General features: G+C 49.3%; 1 protein-coding gene across 5 annotated transcripts in view; it reads right to left on the reverse strand.

Moving 5' to 3' along the window:
- Positions 1–261: 261 nt before the first annotated feature.
- shtn2 (shootin 2) overlaps positions 262–18343 on the reverse strand; it is a 75714-nt gene continuing 57632 nt past the window's right edge. For 3 of the 5 annotated variants that reach the window (XM_041192553.1, XM_041192537.1, XM_041192571.1), the window contains 4 exons: positions 17101–17201; positions 8832–8900; positions 6177–6318; positions 262–577 (listed from right to left, as the gene is read on the reverse strand). In XM_041192553.1, the coding sequence (XP_041048487.1) occupies positions 381–577; positions 6177–6318; positions 8832–8900; positions 17101–17201 (509 nt within the window). In that variant the 3' untranslated portion in view covers positions 262–380. The remainder of the gene's footprint in view (positions 578–6176; positions 6319–8831; positions 8901–17100; positions 17202–18343) is intronic. The other 2 variants (XM_041192545.1, XM_041192562.1) reach the window with 2 other exon arrangements.

Consider the following 18343-nt stretch of genomic DNA (forward strand, 5'->3'; position numbering starts at 1 on the left):
TACTCTGTATCTATCCGATTGTTTGGAATGAATTCACAGGGAGATCCTTGAGTTCCAGTTGTGTTGGTCAGTCCATGAAGCAGTCTAGTGGCTAACCCTCTGCCAGAGGTTAACCTTGACTGCTCTGTCCTCACTAGTAGGAAGCTGTGAGTTCATGGGAGCAGGTTGAACACCAGTGAAGCTGTCTGCTGATGGTACCTGACCTCCCAGTACGTATATTCCTTTGAAGGCAGGTTGACTCAGCACTGAGTTATAAATCACTTTGAGGTTGGTAAGCTGCTTTATTCTATATCAGTTGAAACACAGTGAATGTGGAGTCACCCGCGAGTCACCCAGTGCAATCACAGGCACACTGAGCTTGTGTCAGTAGTCCCAGCTCCTTACTCGCCAGGAAGCGGCTGTATTTCTGGGTTCCCTGTGCCCTGTGACTTGCGCCTGTTCAGAGCTGTGATCTCTGAAGTTCTCCGACTCTGCTGCATCCATCTCCCTCGTTTCAGTCCCATCGATTGGTTACTGTTGGAAGCTCTGGGCAGTCCAGGGTTGGCAGCCTCCCATTCCTCTCTATGTGGTACTGCTGCTGGGGGACAGAAAAGAAACTGCGAGTGAGTTCATGAATCTCTTTCTATCTCCTGCTGTCTCTCCCTCTGTCTCTATCTCCTTCTCCCTCTGTTTCACTCTCTCTCTATCTTCCTCTCCCCCTCTATACCCCTCTGTCTCCCTCTCTGCATCTCTTTTTCCCTGTATCTCCCTCTCTCGTGTGTGTCTCTCCTTCTCCCCGTTTTTCTGTCTCCCTCCCTCATCTCTCTCCCTCTCTCTCACTCTCTCTCTCACTTTGTCTCTCTCCCTCTTATTTCTCTCTCTCATCCTCTCTCTCTCGCTCTCTCCCCTCTTTCTATCACCCTCATCCTCTCTTCGTCTGTCTCTCTCCATCTGCCTCCCACGCCTTCTGCCTCTCTTCCATTTGGTTTCCCTCTCTCTCGCTCTCTCTCTCTTGCTCTCTGCCTCTCTCACTTGCTGTCTCCCTCTGCCTCTTTCTCTTCATCATAAGCAGTTGTATCTTTATTGCTGTTATATAAATACCACTCTGGGTTAGTACGTGTTCCCCTTAACAGTTGTTCCTCACTCACCCTGCTCCCCCACCCTAGACCCCTCCTCACCTGAGTACCTTCACTCACCCTGTTCCCCCACCCGAGACCCCTCCTCACCTCCGAGTACCTTCACTCACCCTGTTCCCCCACCCGAGACCCCTCCTCACCTCCGAGTACCTTCACTCACCCCACTCCCCCACCCTAGACCCCTCCTCACCTGAGTACCTTCACTCACCCTGCTCCCCCACCCTAGACCCCTCCTCACCTCTACCTTCACTCACCCTGCTCCCCCACCCTAGACCCCTCCTCACCTCTACCTTCACTCACCCTGCTCCCCCACCCTAGACCCCTCCTCACCTCTGAGTACCTTCACTCACTCCACTCCCCCCCCAACTCAGTCTCCGTATCTTGCAACCTGTGTCCGTGTGCTGCACCCCTGCCTCCTGTCCTCCTGTATCTCTCCTTGGCCCCCTGTCTCCATGTCTTGGATCTCTCTCTCTCTCTCTCTCCCCTCGGGCCTAGTGTCTCCCTGTCTCCCTATGTCTCTCTCTCTCTATTCACCCCCAGCCTTGCCTCTCTGTGCCTCATCCCCTGTTTTTCTCTCTCTACATCTAGGTCTGTCTTCTTGCCCCTGCCTCGACCTCTCATTCCCCTCGCCTGTTTCCTGCTGCAGCTCCTTCTCTCTCCTCAGGCCCTGCCTCTCTCTCTGTCTCACTCCCTGGCCAGGATTATGCACTCACTGCGCACCCCCCCACGCCCCACCACCCCCCACCCCCCGCCCCCAACCCCCCAACCCTGGCCCGGCGGGTTTTTAGGCAGGGGTGGAGGGAACGTGCAACTGCAGAAATGGGATTCCCTGCAGTTCAGTCTGACCCCACCTCACAGCCATTATACCCTGGGGTGGGCAAGGCCTGGAGAAGAAAGCCCCCGCCCCCCAGTTGAGGCCAATAAATGGACCCTTAAGGTCCGTTTCCCACCCAGCCACAATTGTTAGGCAGGCAGGCAGGTTGAATCCATGGGGAAGTCCCCAAAATAAAGGGTGGGAAGGGGGTCCAGTAGAGTGGGGGGGGGGGGGGGGGGCACCTCCATCTGACGGCCCCTTCTGACTGGGGCTGGCCTCCGCTTAAGGCCTGGTGACCTCTGGACCTCCCTCCCTGCCCCCCAGCCTATCCTCTCAGACTCCAATCGCCGCCCTCGCGTCACCCAAGGCCTTCCCTGCCCTCCCCGACCTCTGACCCCTGACCCTGACCCGGGTGTCCGGTTCCCAGGACTGAGACGTGGGCAGCTCTGTGCAATTCCTTTTCCGGCCACTGCAGCGCTGTTGCTGCAGGGACTGACCAATTGGCCAATCGCCAAGGCGAGATTTCCTCCTGAGTGTGGGGGGTGGGGAAGTCCTGCCTGCAGCCAATCAACGCTCACTTGAGCACAAAATGGCCGAGGGGCAGCTGGAGTCGGCCGGGATGTGCTCTGAGCCCCCGGCCTTCTAAAAATTCAGGGCCCCTGTTTTCATCCCCCCCTCTCCCTCCTTCCCTCCCACCTCACCCCCTCCCATCTCTCCCTCTCTCCCCCATCACCCCTCCCCTCTATCCCCCTCCCATCTCTCCCCACCCTCCCCCTCCCACCTCTCCGCCCCCTCCCCCCCATCTCTCCCCCTCCCATCTCTCCCCCTCTCCCTCTCCCATCTCTCCCCCCTCCCTCCCATATCTCCCCCATCACCCCTCCCCTCTATCCCCCTCCCATCTCTCCGCCCCCTCCCCCCCATCTCTCCCTCTCTCCCCCTCCTGTCTCCCCCTCCCATCTCTTCCCCTCTCTCCCCCTCCCATCTCTCCCCCTCCCCCTCCCATCTCTCCCCCTCCCCCTCCCATCTCTCCCCCTCCCCTTCCCATCTCTCCCCCCCTCCCCCCCATCTCTCTCCCTCCCATCTCTCCCCCCTCCCCCCTCCCCTTCCCATCTCTCCCCCTCTCTCCCCCTCCCATCTCTCCCCCTCTCTCCCCCTCCCATCTCTCCCCCTCTCTCCCCCTCCCATCTCTCCCCCTCTCTCCCCCTCCCATCTCTCCCCCTCTCTCCCCCTCCCATCTCTCCCCCTCTCTCCCCCTCCCATCTCTCCTCCCCTCTCCCCCTCCCATCTCTCCTCCCCTCTCCCCCTCCCATCTCTCCTCCCCTCTCCCCCTCCCATCTCTCCTCCCCTCTCCCCCTCCCATCTCTCCTCCCCTCTCTCCCCCTCCCATCTCTCCTCCCCTCTCCCCCTCCCATCTCTCCTCCCTCTCTCCCCCTCCCATCTCTCCTCCCCTCTCCCCCTCCCATCTCTCCTCCCCTCTCCCCCTCCCATCTCTCCTCCCCTCTCCCCCTCCCATCTCTCCTCCCCTCTCCCCCTCCCATCTCTCCTCCCCTCTCCCCCTCCCATCTCTCCCCCTCTCTCCCCCTCCCATCTCTCCCCCTCCCCCTCCCATCTCTCCCCCTCCCCCTCCCATCTCTCCCCCTCCCCCTCCCATCTCTCCCCCTCCCCTTCCCATCTCTCCCCCCCTCCCCCCCATCTCTCTCCCTCCCATCTCTCCCCCCTCCCCCCTCCCCTTCCCATCTCTCCCCCTCTCTCCCCCTCCCATCTCTCCCCCTCTCTCCCCCTCCCATCTCTCCCCCTCTCTCCCCCTCCCATCTCTCCCCCTCTCTCCCCCTCCCATCTCTCCCCCTCTCTCCCCCTCCCATCTCTCCCCCTCTCTCCCCCTCCATCTCTCCCCCTCTCTCCCCCTCCCATCTCTCCCCCTCCCCCTCCCATCTCTAGCCCCCCTCTCTCCCCCTCCCCTATCCATCTCTCCCCCCTCCCCCCCATCTCTCCCCCTCCCATCTCCCCCCCTCTCCCTCCCATTTCTCCCCCTCCCATCTCTCCTCCCCTCTCCCCCTCCCATCTCTCCTCCCCTCTCCCCCTCCCATCTCTCCTCCCCTCTCCCCCTCCCATCTCTCCTCCCCTCTCCCCCTCCCATCTCTCCCCCTCTCTCCCCCTCCCATCTCTCCTCCCCTCTCCCCCTCCCATCTCTCCTCCCCTCTCCCCCTCCCATCTCTCCTCCCCTCTCCCCCTCCCATCTCTCCTCCCCTCTCCCCCTCCCATCTCTCCCCCTCTCTCCCCCTCCCATCTCTCCCTCTCTCTCCCCCTCTCTCCCCTTCCCATCTCTCCCCTCTCCCCCTCCCATCTCTCCCCTCTCCCCCTCCCATCTCTCCCCCTCCCCCTCCCATCTCTAGCCCCCCTCTCTCCCCCTCCCCTATCCATCTCTCCCCCCTCCCCCCCATCTCTCCCCCTCCCATCTCCCCCCCTCTCCCTCCCATTTCTCCCCCTCCCATCTCTTCCCCCCTCCCCCTCCCATCTCTCCCCCCCTCTCCCCCCCATCTCTCCCCCTCCCATCTCTCCCCCTCCCCTATCCATCTCTTCCCCCCTCCCCCTCCCATCTCTCCCCCCCTCTCCCCCTCACATCTCTCCCTCCTCTCCCCATCCCATCTCTCCCCCTCCCATCTCTCCCCCCCTCTCCCCCTCACATCTCTCCCTCCTCTCCCCATCCCATCTCTCCCCCTCCCATCTCTCCCCCCCTCTCCCCCTCCCATCTCTCCCCCCCTCTCCCCCTCACATCTCTCCCTCCTCTCCCCCTCCCATCTCTCCCCCTCCCATCTCTCCCCCCCTCCCCCTCCCATCTCTCCCCCCCTCCCCCTCCCATCTCTCCCCCCTCCCCCTCCCATCTCTCCCCCTCTCTCCCCCTCTCTCCCCTTCCCATCTCTCCTCCCCTCTCCCCCTCCCATCTCTCCCCCTCCCATCTCTCCCCCCCTCCCCCTCCCATCTCTCCCCCCTTCCCCTCCCATCTCTCCCCCTCTCTCCCCCTCTCTCCCCTTCCCATCTCTCCTCCCCTCTCCCCCTCCCATCTCTCCCCTCTCCCCCTCCCATCTCTCCCCCCCTCCCCCTCCCATCTCGCCCCCTCCCATCTCTCCCCCTCTCATCTCTCCCCCCCCGACAACCTCCCATCCCAGTCCCTGACTCCTCCCTCCCATCTCATTGACTCATGGGTGTTTACAGCAACAGAAGGAGGCCATTCAGCCCATCGTGTCTCTGCTGGTCAACAAAGATCTGACTACACTAATCCCATTTTCCAGTGCTTGGCCCATAGCCCTGGAGGCTATGGCAACACAAGTGAACATCTAAATACTTCCTAAATGTTACGAGACTTTCTGACTCTCTTTCAGACAGTGAGTTCCAGACTCCCACCACCCTCTGGGTGAAAACATTTCTCCTCAACTCCCCTCTTAACTTTCTACCTCTTACCTTAAATCTATGCCCCTGGTTATTGACCCCTCTACTAATGGAAAAAGTACCTTCCTGTCCACTCTATCCATGCCCCTCATAATCTCATCCACCTCTATCAGGTCCCCTCTCAACCTTTGCTGCTCCAAGGAAAACAACCCCAGCCTATCCAATCTTTCCTCATAGCTCTGACCCTCCAGCCCAGGCAACATCCTGGTGAATCTCCTCTACACCCTCTCCAGTGCAATCACATCCTTCCTATAATGTGGTGACTGGAACCGCATGCAGTACTCCAGTTGTGGCTTAATCAGCGTTTTACATTGTCCCTGCTCTTGTATTCTGTGCCTCGACTAATAAAGGCAAGTATTCCATATACCTTTTTAACCACCTTATCTACCTGTCCTGCTACCTTCAGGGATCTGTGGATATCCACACCAAGGTCCCTCTGATCTTCAGTACTTTCCAGGCTCCTACCATTCATAATGTAATCCCTTGCCTTGTTTGCCCTCCCCAAGTTCATTACCTCACACTTTTCTCTCTCCCCCTCTCTCTCTCTATCTCCTCTCCCCCCTCTGCTCTACCCCTTTCCACATCTCTCTCTCGCTCTCCTGCCCCCTCTCTCCAGCTCTCCTCTCTTCCCCCTCTTTCTCCTCTCTCTCCTCTCCCTCTCTCCCCCTCTCTCTCCCTCTATCTCTCTCTCCTCCCCATCTCTCTCTCTTCTTCCCCCCTCTCCGTCTCTCTCCCCCTCTCTCTCTCTTCCCTTGTCCGCTGCCTCTCAGTGACTCAGGTCTGGTCTCCGTGATCCGTACCTGGATTTTCCGTGTCTTTTTTGCCGGGTCCTGCTGTTATGTCTGTTACTTTTCTTCGCCTCTGCAAGATTCCTTCCAGCTCACTCTGTTTCTTCTCACTTTTCCAACTGTATTGCTGGACCTTTCTGTTCGTCATCGTATTCTTCAAAGGGATTTACATTGTGTTAACCACATGCGCACAAACCGGCCATGAGACCAAGCTAGTATCATTGGGAATGGAAGGTGCTGGAACAGATTGTCACCTCCCAAATCCCCATTCCCGTTTTCCCCAGAACTCCATGTTTGAATCCCTCCAATCAGTCCAGCCACAGGACTGAAGTAGCTCTTAATAAAGTCACAGATGACTTCCGATGTGACCCTGATAAAGGTAGACTTCCCCTCCTCGTCCTTCTTGATCAATCTGCAGCCTTTGACGTGTTGACCACACCATCCTCTTCCAAACCCTCTCCTCTGTCGTCCAGCTAGGTGGCACTGCTCTCACCTGGTCCCATTCTTACCTATCGAATCATAGCCAGAGAATCACTTGTAATGGCTTCTCTTCCTGCTCCCGCACCGTTACCTCTGGTGTTTCCCCCCCCACCCGAGAATCTATCCTTGGTCCCGTCCTATTTCTCATCTACAGGCCACCCCTCAGTGACATCATCCCTAAGCACAGTGTTAGTGCACTGTACCTAGCTCTACCTCACCACCACCTCTCTCAACTCCTCCACTGTTGATAAATGATCAGACTGCTTATCCGACATAGTGTTGGTTGAGTAGAAACTTCCTCCGATTAAATATTGGGAAGACTGAAGACATTGTCTTCGGCCTCTGAAACAAACTCCATTCTCTAGCCGCCAGCTCCATCCCTCTCACTGGCTGGCAACTGTCCAAGCCTGAACCCGAGTGATTGCACCTTTGATGTCACTCTCATTCACGCCTTCGTTACTCCTCGACTCGACCATTCTAGTGCATCCCCGGCTAGCCTCCCACATTCTACCCTCCGTAAACGTAAGCTTATCAAATACTCTGCTGCTCACGTCTTACTTAGTCCTGTTCACCTATCCACCCCCACACTCGCTGACCTACATTGACTCCTGGTCAAGCATGCGTCAAATTTATAGCTTACATTTTTATCTTCAAATCCCTCTGTTCTTACACATTCACGGGATGTAGGCTTCTCTGGCTGGGCCCAGCATTTCTTGCCCATCCCTAGTTGCCCTTGAGAAGGTGGTGGTGAGCTGCCTTCTTGAACCGCTGCAGTCCATGTGGTGTAGGTACACCCACTGTGCTGTTAGGGTGGGAGTTCCAAGATTTTGAGTCAGCGACAGTGAAGGAACGGCGATATATTTCCAAGTCAGGATGGTGAGTGACTTGGAGGGGAACTTCCAGGTGGTGGTGTTCCCATCTATCTGCTGCCCTTGTCTTTCTAGATGGTAGTGGTCACGGGTTTGGAAGGTGCTGTCTAAGGAGCCTTGGTGAGTTTCTGCAGTGCATCTTGTAGATGGTACACACTGCTGCTACTGTTCGTCGGTGGAGGGGGGAGTGAATATTTGTGGATGTGGTGCCATTCAAGCGGGGCTGCTTTGTCTTGGGTGGAGTCAAGCTTCTTGAGTGTTGTGGGAGCTGCACTCATCCAGGCAAGTGGGGAGTATTCCATCACACTCCTGACTGGTGTCTTGTAGATGGTGGACAAGCTTTGGGGAGTCAGGAGGTGAGTTATTTTCTGTCCAATTTCTAGTCTCTGATCTGTGTCTCCTGGTACCCAGAAGTATGACATAATCACAGGTTAGACTCCAAGTGTATTGCTTGAAGCCCCATGTGGCTAACGGACTGGTAAACTGATACATTGTCACATGGCACATGACTGCAAAGCAGCAGTAAATGTGGCACCCCAAATCGATAGTCTCATAAAAATTAGTACCTGCTTCTTTATGAATACTATAACAGTATAACACCTTCCTTGGCCTGGCCTGCCCTCTGTCTGTAACCCCCTCAAAACCCTCAGAATTATTTGCACTCCTCTAATTCTGGTCTGGTCGGTCTGGTCTCTTGACAGCTGAGACCCGAAGCTGTGAAATTCCCTGGCTAAACCTCTCAGCCTCTTCCTCCTCCTTAAATCTTACCTCTATGCTGAAGTTTTTGGTCATCTGAGCTAATACCTCCTTCGGTGGCTCAGAGTGAAATTTTTGTTTGATATCACCGAGCATCGATTCTGAATTCCAAGCTGGAGCTCGGGTCTCAACTGGCTGGATCCGATCAAAGTGGGATTTGAGCCCTGAAATTGAGTAATCATTGACCCTCTGTATTTCACAGAGATGGCAGTCGGTAGGGTGTGGGGTTGGGGGAGGGGGGAGGGGGGAGGGGGGTGGGTGGGTGGAGGGGTCAGAGGTTTTGAGGTCATGCCTCTATTTCGATTCCAGAAACCTCCGGTGCCCATTTTGCCCCCTGGGTCACTGCGGATTACCGACTCAGCGTTCAAACTGGGTCAGTTGGCATTCCCCGGTTCCTGGCGTCAGACCCCTCCAGTCAAGACAGCCAAACCTTGAGTTTGAATCCCCTTCCAGTTAATCTTCATGTTCCCTGAACCTTAACCCAAGGCCTGCTTAGAGGGCATGAGATTCTCTCTCTCTCTCTCTCTCTCCCCCTTCCCCCAAGGACCATTTCCCTACTTACCAGTATCCCTTTCAGCTCATGCACAGCACTCCCTTTGTTCCGGCCGATGGAAGATTTGGGATCCAGGAGCTGTGGACAGGAACAGAGCAAATGCAGCTTAGTCTCTCCTGGCAGGCAGTTTTTTTTTAACACCCATTCATCTTGGGATGTGGGTGTCACTGGTGAATCTACCATTTATTGCTGATCCCAGGATACGCTGCGAGGGTGGCAAGGTGCCTTCTCAAAAGGTTTGGTGCAACCGAGGGGCCACTTCAGAGAGCAGTTAAGGGTCAACCATGTTAGTCTGGGCCTGGAGTCACATGTGGGTCAGACCAGGTAAGGATGGCTGATTTCCTTCCCTAAAGGACATTAGTGAACCAGATGGGTTTTTACAGCAATCTGACAGCTTCACAGTTACCTTTACTGAGATCAACCTTTTATTTTTCCACACAGATTTCTTTCAACCCAAATTGAAATTCTGAAACTGGTGAATAGCTGGGTGTCAGTTCTGACTGAGTGGGTAGCTCTCTAACCTCTCACCTAGAAGGATGTGTGTTCAAGTTCCCCTCCAGGCACTGAGCATCCAAATCCAGGTTGACCCTCATGTGCAGCACTGAGTGGAGTGCTACACTGTTGGAGGGTCCATTCTTCAAATATGATGTTAAACTGAGGCCCTGTCTTCCCTCGCAGACGTGGAATCTTCTATTGCACTATCCTGAAGGAAACCGGGGGTTATCTATCCTACTAGTTACATCCTCAAAGAAATCAAGACTTATCTCCCAACCACCATCATTAAATGCGATTATCTGCTCGGTTATCTCATCGCTGCTCATTGCTATTTGTGGGAGCTTGCTGTGGGCAAATTGTGGGCCGACTGTATTGTAGCCAAATTTGCTGATAATACAAAGATAGGTAGGAAAGTAAGTTGTGAGGAGGATACAAAGGGTGACATGAAACATTAGTAGGAAAGGATCTGGCCTCAGAAGATCCATGAAGTAGAATCAGTATGGGTGGAAATTAGGAATAGCAAGACCCAGAAAACACCGGTGGGAGGAGTTTGCAGGCCCCCTAACAGTAGTTATACCATTGGGCAGAGAATTAAGCAAGAATTTATTGGCGCTTGTAACAAAGGCAATATAATAATTGTGGGGGACTTTAATCTTCATATAGACTGGGACAATTAAATTGGCAAAAGCCGTCTAGAAGATGAGTTTGTAGAGTGTTTTTTGTGACAGTTTCTTGGAGCAATACATTGTGGAACCCGGTGGAATAAAGTTATCTTAAATGTAGGGTTGTGTAATGAGGGGAGGTTAATTAATAACGTCATGGTAAAAGATCCTCTTGGAAATAGTGATCATAGTACCAATGTAATTCCCTCTTAAGTTTGAAAGTGACATATTCCAATCACAAATAAGAATCTTAAACTTAAACAAAGCCATTTACACAGGTATGAGGGGTAAGGTTCATTGGGTAAGTAGAGTAAAAGGTGTGGAGGTAAATGGACATGGGAAACTTTTAAAGAAACATTTCAAAATGTTCAACAAAAATACATTCCATTGAGAAACAAAAACTCGGCAAGAAAGATCCATCCATTGCTATAAAAGCAAAAAACTGCGGATGCTGGAAATCCAAAACAAAAACAGAAACAGAAATACCTGGAAAAACTCAGCAGGTCTGTGCTCTCCTCTGCCGATGCTGCCAGACCTGCTGAGTTTTTCCAGGTATTTCTGTTTCCATCCATTGCTCACTCAGGAAGATAAGGATAATATTAGATTAAAAGAAGAGGTTTATAATGTTGCAAAAACAGCAACAAGTCTGAGGACTGGGAGTGTTTTAGAAACTAACAGAGGACCACCAAAATGTTGATACAAAGAGGGAAAAAAGAATATGGGAGTAAACTAGACAGGAATATTTTAACCAATTGTAAGACCTTTTATAAGTACATAAAGGAGAAGAGAGCAGCTAAAATAAACCTTGGTGCCTTAGAAGCTGAGACAGGAGAAATTATCGTGGGAAATGAGGAAATGGCAGAAGCATTGAACAAATATTTTTTGTCTGTCAGGAGGTCTGACAACATCTGTGCAGAGAAAGACAGAGTTAGTGTTTCAATTCCATATGACTCTTCTTCAGAACCAAAGAGAAGTGAAAATATGATGAAATTTATACTGTAAACAGTGTACTTTATTGTACTGTGAACGCTATCTTTCTCTCCACAGTTGCTGTTAGACTTGCTGATTTTTTCCAGCCTTTTCTGTTTTTGTTTCAGATTTCCAGCATCCGTAGTATTTTGCTTTTAACCTGATGGTCCACACCCCGGGGTTCTAAAAGAGGGAGCTGCAGAGAAAGTGGATGTGCTGGCTGTGATTTTCCAAAATGCCTTAGGTTTGGGAAGGGTCCCACCAACTTGGAAGTTGGCAAATGTTGCACCACTTTTCAAGGAAGGAAGAAGAGAGAAAACAGTGAACTGCAAACCCGTTAGCCTAACATCAGGAGGGAAAATGCTGGAATCTATTATTAAGGAAGTCTTGACATTGCACTCAGAAAAGCATAGTGTGATTAAAACAAGTCACCATGATTTTACTAAAGGGGAATCCTGTTTGACAAAGATTTTTGAGGATGTAACTAGCAGGATAGATAAAGGTGAACCAGTAGATGTAGTATATCAGGATTTCCAAAAGGCATTCAACAAGGTGCCACATAAAATAGGCAAGATAAGGGCTCATGGAGTTGGGGATATTATATTAGCACAGATAATAGATTTGGTAAATGGATAGAAAGCAGAGAGGGGGCATAAACTGAATTTTTTTGAAGTTGGCAGGCAGTCCCACAAGGATCAATACCGGGGCCTCTCAGCTATTTACAATCTACCTTAATGATAGGTGTTTAGTAGTACAGAACTTCGGTGTTGCTGAATAAAGAGAAATGGTGTCTAAACCTTTCATCTTGCACTCACCTACCAACTGTAAAGGGAACAACATTTTATACTGCATGAGAAGAGAGTGCTGATTGATTGACAAGTGGATTCTGATTGTTAGAGGCATTGCCATGGAGAATGCAGCAGGGAACAGTTAACTGCCAATCTTTTGTTCAAATTCAAACCAGGCAGGTCGACTTTGATTGGTCAAGTCATTGCCACGGGGGAAGGACCAGGAATGGCTGTTCCCAAGCTTTTGTTTAGTTGAAAAAGGCACAATGCTTGGACATGCTCCTTCTATATACAAAGACAGGGCCCTATGTGTGAACATATGTGGCTTCTAGCATGTATAAATGAGCCACGCTGTGAGCCCAGCTGATAATCTTGAATTGGTTTTCAATTTAATTCTTAGCACAATCAGGATTGTTTAGCAAATGTTGTCCAATCATGGAATCACATCTGATGTTGGACATTATGTTTTGAGTTTTGCAAGTACAGGCTTGTTGGGTACGGTCAGTGCTTTGCCTGTTGTGAACAGCTGAAGGCATGTGCTGTTTGATACACTCCACCAGTTATTGGACATAGAGCTTGGGGGACAGCCATTCCATGGTTCATTCCCCGTGACAATGCCTTGGCCAATCAGAGTTGACCTGCCTGGTTTGAATTTGAACAAAAGCTTGGCAGTTAATTGTTCCCAGCTGCATTCTCCATAACAACACCTCTACCAATCAGAGTCTACTTGCCAACCAATCAACACTCTCTTCTCATGCGGTATAATTGTTGTTCCCTTTACTGGTGGTAGACTTGCGATCTGTTCTGATGAGTGCAAGATGAAAAGCTTAGACAGCATGTCTCTTTTTTCAGCAACACCATATTAATGAATAAGATGTTGAGACAAATGTACGTTTGCTGATGATACCAATTTAGGTTGAAAGGTAAAGTGTGGAGAGGAAACAGAGAGGCTGCAGAAAGATATAGAAAGGCTAATTTAGTGGGCAACAGGATGGCAGGTGGAGTATAATGTAAGGAAGTGTGAGGTTATTCACTTTAGTTGGAAGCATAGAAAAGCAGAATATTTTTTAAAAGGTGTGAAACTTGACGTTGATGTTCAAAGAGACCTGAGACTTACTTGTACAAGGATCACAAAGTTAGCATGTAGGTGCAGCAAGCAATTAGGAAGGCAAATGGCATGTTGGCCTTAATTGCGAGGGGATTGGAGTACAAGAATAAAGAATTCCTGCTACAATTATACAGGGTTTTGCTGAGACCACATCTGGAATACTGTGCAAAAACAGAATTACCTGGAAAAACTCAGCAGGTCTGGCAGCATCGGCGGAGAAGAAAAGAGTTGACATTTTGAGTCCTCATGACCCTTCGACAGAACTGAGTAAAATTAGGAGAGGGGTGAAATATAAGCTGGTTTAAGGTGGGGGGTGGTGGGGCGGTGGTGGGGGTGGTGGGGAGAGAGAAGTGGGGGGGAATGGTTGTAGGGGACAAGCAAGCAGTGATAGGAGCAGATAATCAAAAGATGTCACAGACAAAAGAACAAAAGAACACAGTGGTGTTGAAGGTGGTGATATTATCTAAACGAATGTGCTAATTAAGAATGGATGGCAGGACACACAAGGTACAGCTCTAGTGGGGGTGGGGTGAAATAAGACTAACAGGGCATAAAAGGTATAGATTTTAAAAATAATGGAAATAGGTGGGAAAAAGAAAAATCTATATAAATGATTGGAAAAAACAAAAGGAAGGGGGAAGAAACAGAAAGGGGGTGGGGATAGAGGAGGGAGCTCAAGACCTAAAGTTGTTGAATTCAATATTCAGTCCGGAAGGCTGTAAAGTGCCTAGTCGGAAGATGAGGTGCTGTTCCTCCAGTTTGCGTTGGGCTTCACTGGAACAATGCAGCAAGCCAAGGACAGACATGTGGGCAAGAGAGCAGGGTGGAGTGTTGAAATGGCAAGCGACAGGGAGGTTTGGGTCATTCTTGCGGACAGACTGCAGGTGTTCTGCAAAGAGGTCGCCCAGTTTACGTTTGGTCTCTCCAATGTAGAGGAGACCGCATTGGGAGCAACAAATGCAGTAGACTAAGTTGGGGGAAATGCAAGTGAAATGCATTCGTTGCTCCCAATGCGGTCTCCTCTACATTGGAGAGACCAAACGTAAACTGGGCAACCGCTTTGCAGAACACCTGCGGTCTGTCCGCAAGAATGACCCAAACCTCCCTGTCGCTTGCCATTTTAACACTCCACCCTGCTCTCTTGCCCACATGTCTGTCCTTGGCTTGCTGCACTGTTCCAGTGAAGCCCAACGCAAACTGGAGGAACAGCACCTCATCTTCCGACTAGGCACTTTACAGCCTTCCGGACTGAATATTGAATTCAACAACTTTAGATCTTGAACTCCCTCCTCCATCCCCACCCCCTTTCCGTTTCTTCCCCCTTCCTTTTGTTTTTTCCAATCATTTATATAGATTTTTCTTTTCCCACCTATTTCCATTATTTTTAAATCTATACCTCTTATGCCCTGTTAGTCTTATTCCACCCTACCCCCACTAAAGCTGTACATTGTGTGTCCTACCATCCATTCTTAATTAGCACATTCGTTTAGATAATATCACCACCTTCAACACCTCTTTGTTCTTTTGCCTGTGACATCTTTTGATTATCTGCTCCTATCACTGCTTGCTTGTCCCTACAACCACCCCCCCCCACTTCTCTCTCTCCACCCCCCCACCTTAAACCAGCTTATATTTCACCCCTCTCCTAATATTCACTCAGTTCTGTTGCAGGGTCATGAGGACTCGAAACGTCAACTCTTTTCTTCTCCGCCGATGCTGCCAGACCTGCTGAGTTTTTCCAGGTAATTCTGTTTTTGCATTGGATTTCCAGCATCCGCAGTTTTTTGTTTTTATCCCTGGAAAACTGTGTGCAGTTCTGGTCTCCACATTTAAGAAAGAATACACTTGCATTAGAGGCGTTACAGTGAAGGTTCACTAAATTGGTCCCTGGGATGAGGGGGTTGTCCTACGATGAGAGCCTGAGTAAACTGGGTCGATATTCTTTGGAGTTTAGAAGAACGAGAGGCGATCTCATTGAAATCTACAAAATTCTGAAGGGACTTGATAGAGTGAATGCTGAGAGATTGTTTCCCCTGGTCAGGGAATCTAAAACACAGGGTCACAGTCTCAGGGTAAGGGCCCAATCATTTAGGACTGAGATGAGGAGAAATTACTTCATCCACAGGGTTGTGTATCTTTGGAACTCTCTACCCCAGAGGGATGTGGATGCTCCAACGTTGAATATATATAGATTTTTAGTCTCTTTCCATCTTCCCCAGTGAGTAGTGGAGACTCGTCATTGATTATATTCCAGGCCAAGTTAGACAGATTATTGATTGACAAGGGAGTCAAGTGTTATCGGGGGGTGGTGGGAGAAGACAAGAAAATGGAGTTATGGTCACAATCATATCAGCCATGATTGTATTGAATGGCAGAACAGGCTCGAGGACCAGAATTCCCTACTCCGGCTCCTATTTCTTACGATCTTTCGATCTTATGTGGTCAATACAAGCGCTATTGACATGCCAGCATTTATTGCCCATCTCTACTTAGCCTTGAGAAGGTGGTGGTGAGCTGCCTTCTTGAACTGCTGCAGTCCATGTGGTGTAGGTACACCCACAGTGCTGTTAGGGAGGGAGTTCCAGGATTTTGACCCAGCGACAGTGAAGGAACGGCCGATATATTTCCAAGTCAGGATGGTGAGTGGCTTGGAGGGGAACTTCCAGGTGGTGGTGTTTCTATGCACCTGCTGCTTTTGTCATTATAGCTGGTAGAGTTTGTAAGTTTGGAATGATAATATTACAATTATATAGAGGGTTGAAATACTATATAGCTCAAAGACTGAATTAATTTGGTTAGAGTTGAGGGACGGAAAAGGAACTGATATTTTACTGAATGTTTACTATAAGTGAGAAAGAGATTTAGGAACAAATCCATAGGCAAATTTTGGAGAATCATAAAAAATACCAGAACAGTGAAACAGAAACTTCAATTTCTCTAATATAGGCTGAGGAAATCAGAGTAAAGGCAAGGAGGGTGAGGTATCCTGAAAACATAAACAGGAGAACTTCCTTAATCAGTATGTTCTAGCCCAATGAGGAAGGAAGCAGGGCTGGATCAGCAGTGGTAGGGCCAGTGGAGTGTCATCCAGTGGGAGAGCATCTAGCTAATAGCGATCATAATACAGCTAGGTTTAAAATAATTATAATTAAATTAATATAATTAAATATAATTAAAATATAATTAAATTAATTTTAATTAAAAATAAGAAAGTGCAAGAATAAAGGGGTTCAAAATCTTTGAAGGTAGCAGGACAAGTTAACCTGGTAGTTAAGGAAGCGTATCTGACATTTTGCTTTGTAAATAGAGGCATTGAGTACAAAAGACAGTCATGCTAATCCTTTACAAGTCACTGATTAGGCCTCAGCTGAAGCATTGTGGGAAATTCTGGGCACCATACTTCAGGAAGCAAATCAAAACCTTAGAGAGGATGTGGAAGAGGTTTTACCAGTATGGTACCAGGAATAAGAGAATTCAGTTATGTGGAGAGATTGAGAAGCTAGGATTGTTAATAGAGGTTTTCAAAATAAAGGGTTTTGATAGGGCAAGTAGGGAGAGATTGTTTCCTCTGACAAGTGAGTCGGTAACTAAAGGCCAGAGATCTAAAATAATTGGCAAAAGAGCTAGAGGGCAAATGAGGCAAAATTTGAATATTGCTGAAAAGAGAGACATTTTTGTCTTCCTGTCCATCTTGCATTCATCAGGACAAACACAAGAATGTCAAATTTCAAACTATCACAACATTTTACACTACAGGAGAATTTTTTTGAATTACCCAGGTGCTTGGAGACCCTATAGATCCCCTTTGCCTTCTCCATGGCAACACCTGAGCCAACCAGGGTCAACTTGCCAGCTAATCAACACTCTTTTCTCATGAAGTATAAATTGTTGTGATTGTTTGAAATTTGGCATTCCTGCATTTGTCCTGATGAGTGCAAGCTGAAAAACTTTGACAACGTCTCCCTTTCCAGCAATAGTCAGGGAGAACTTTCTTCACGCAGAGGGTTGTTAAGATCTGGAACTCACTGCCAAGGATGGCGGAATCAGATTCCATCAGAACTGTCAAAAGGCATTTGGACGTGTACTTACAGAGGTTTAACTTGTAGGGCTGTGGAGAAAGGGTTGGGATGAGGAACTAATCAAGAAACTCTTTCAAAGAGCTGGTGTAAGCATGCTGGGCTGAATGGTCTCCTTCTTAACATGGCAGTAAGATTCTACGATTCAATGTGCTAATAGAAATGCATGCCCCATTGTACCTCCAGCTTCCTTCTCATGGGTTTCAGGACAACGCCACTTTTGATCCTCTCCATCATCTCATCTACAGCTTTCAACTTGAGCTCATTGAGATCTGCTGAGTCTGGAGGTTAAAGAGTGGAAGCTAGTAAATGGATGGTTGAAGTGACATCACATTATGTTAACCCAAGTCTTTCCTTATACTTTGACCATCATGACCTCAGGATGTCTAAAAGCATTTACAGTTTTACAGATTTTTTTTTTTTGAAGTATAGTCACTTTTGTAATGCAGGAAGTGCAGCAGCTAACTTGTGCACAGCAAGATCCCACAAACAGCAATGTTATAATGGTCAGAAAATCTGTGTTTTTTTAGCAATGTTGGTTGAGGGATAAATATCAGTCCAGGACACTGGGGAGAACTTCACAACTCTTCTTTGAAGTAATGTCAAGGCATATTTCACATCCACCCTGGAGAGGACTTGCTTTAATGTTTCATCTGAAAGATGGCACCTCTGACTGTGCAGCACTCCCTCAGTACATCACCGCGGAGTCAGAATGGGTTACGAGGCTCAAGTCTCTGTGGGTACTGAACCCACGATCTACTGGCATCTGTACAGGAACTTGATTTGGTTCAGACTACAGTGGGTGATGACAAGAATCTACCTTATCAGCCTAGGCCCTAAACTCTGGAATTCCCTCCCTAAACTTCTAACATCATATTCCCTCTTTAAGATGCTCCTTAAAGACTCATTGACCAAGCTTTGGGTTACCTGCCCAAATATCTCCTTATGTGATTTCGTGTTAGATTCTGTATTAGAACACCTTGGGACGTTTTACTATGTCAAAGGTGCTAAATAAATGCAAAATGTTGTTCTACATCTGTGAGTTCTTGCTGTCACAGGCACGATCTGTTATGGGAGGTGTACTAGGGCAATTGGACGTCTCCACATTTCCTGTTCCTTGATCCTGCATTGAGGTGAAGGATAGTGAAGGCTATTGCTGAAAAAAGACATTTTGCCAAAGATATGCGGATGATACGTTTGCTATATTTAAATACATAACAGCATGTAATAATTTCCTTACATGTCTTAATGGGCTCCTTCCTGCACTCAAATCCACCTTTGAAATGGAGCAGTTAAACGAACTCCCTTTCCTCGACGTTCTAGTTGAGATATCTGCCAGGGGGTTCTCTACCACGGTCTACCGCAAGCCTACCTGTATTGGTCAATATACACATTGGGATTCTTACAGTTCCACACGCTATAA

The sequence above is a fragment of the Carcharodon carcharias genome, chromosome 1, assembly GCF_017639515.1.
Source record: "Carcharodon carcharias isolate sCarCar2 chromosome 1, sCarCar2.pri, whole genome shotgun sequence".
Lineage (NCBI taxonomy): Eukaryota > Metazoa > Chordata > Chondrichthyes > Lamniformes > Lamnidae > Carcharodon > Carcharodon carcharias.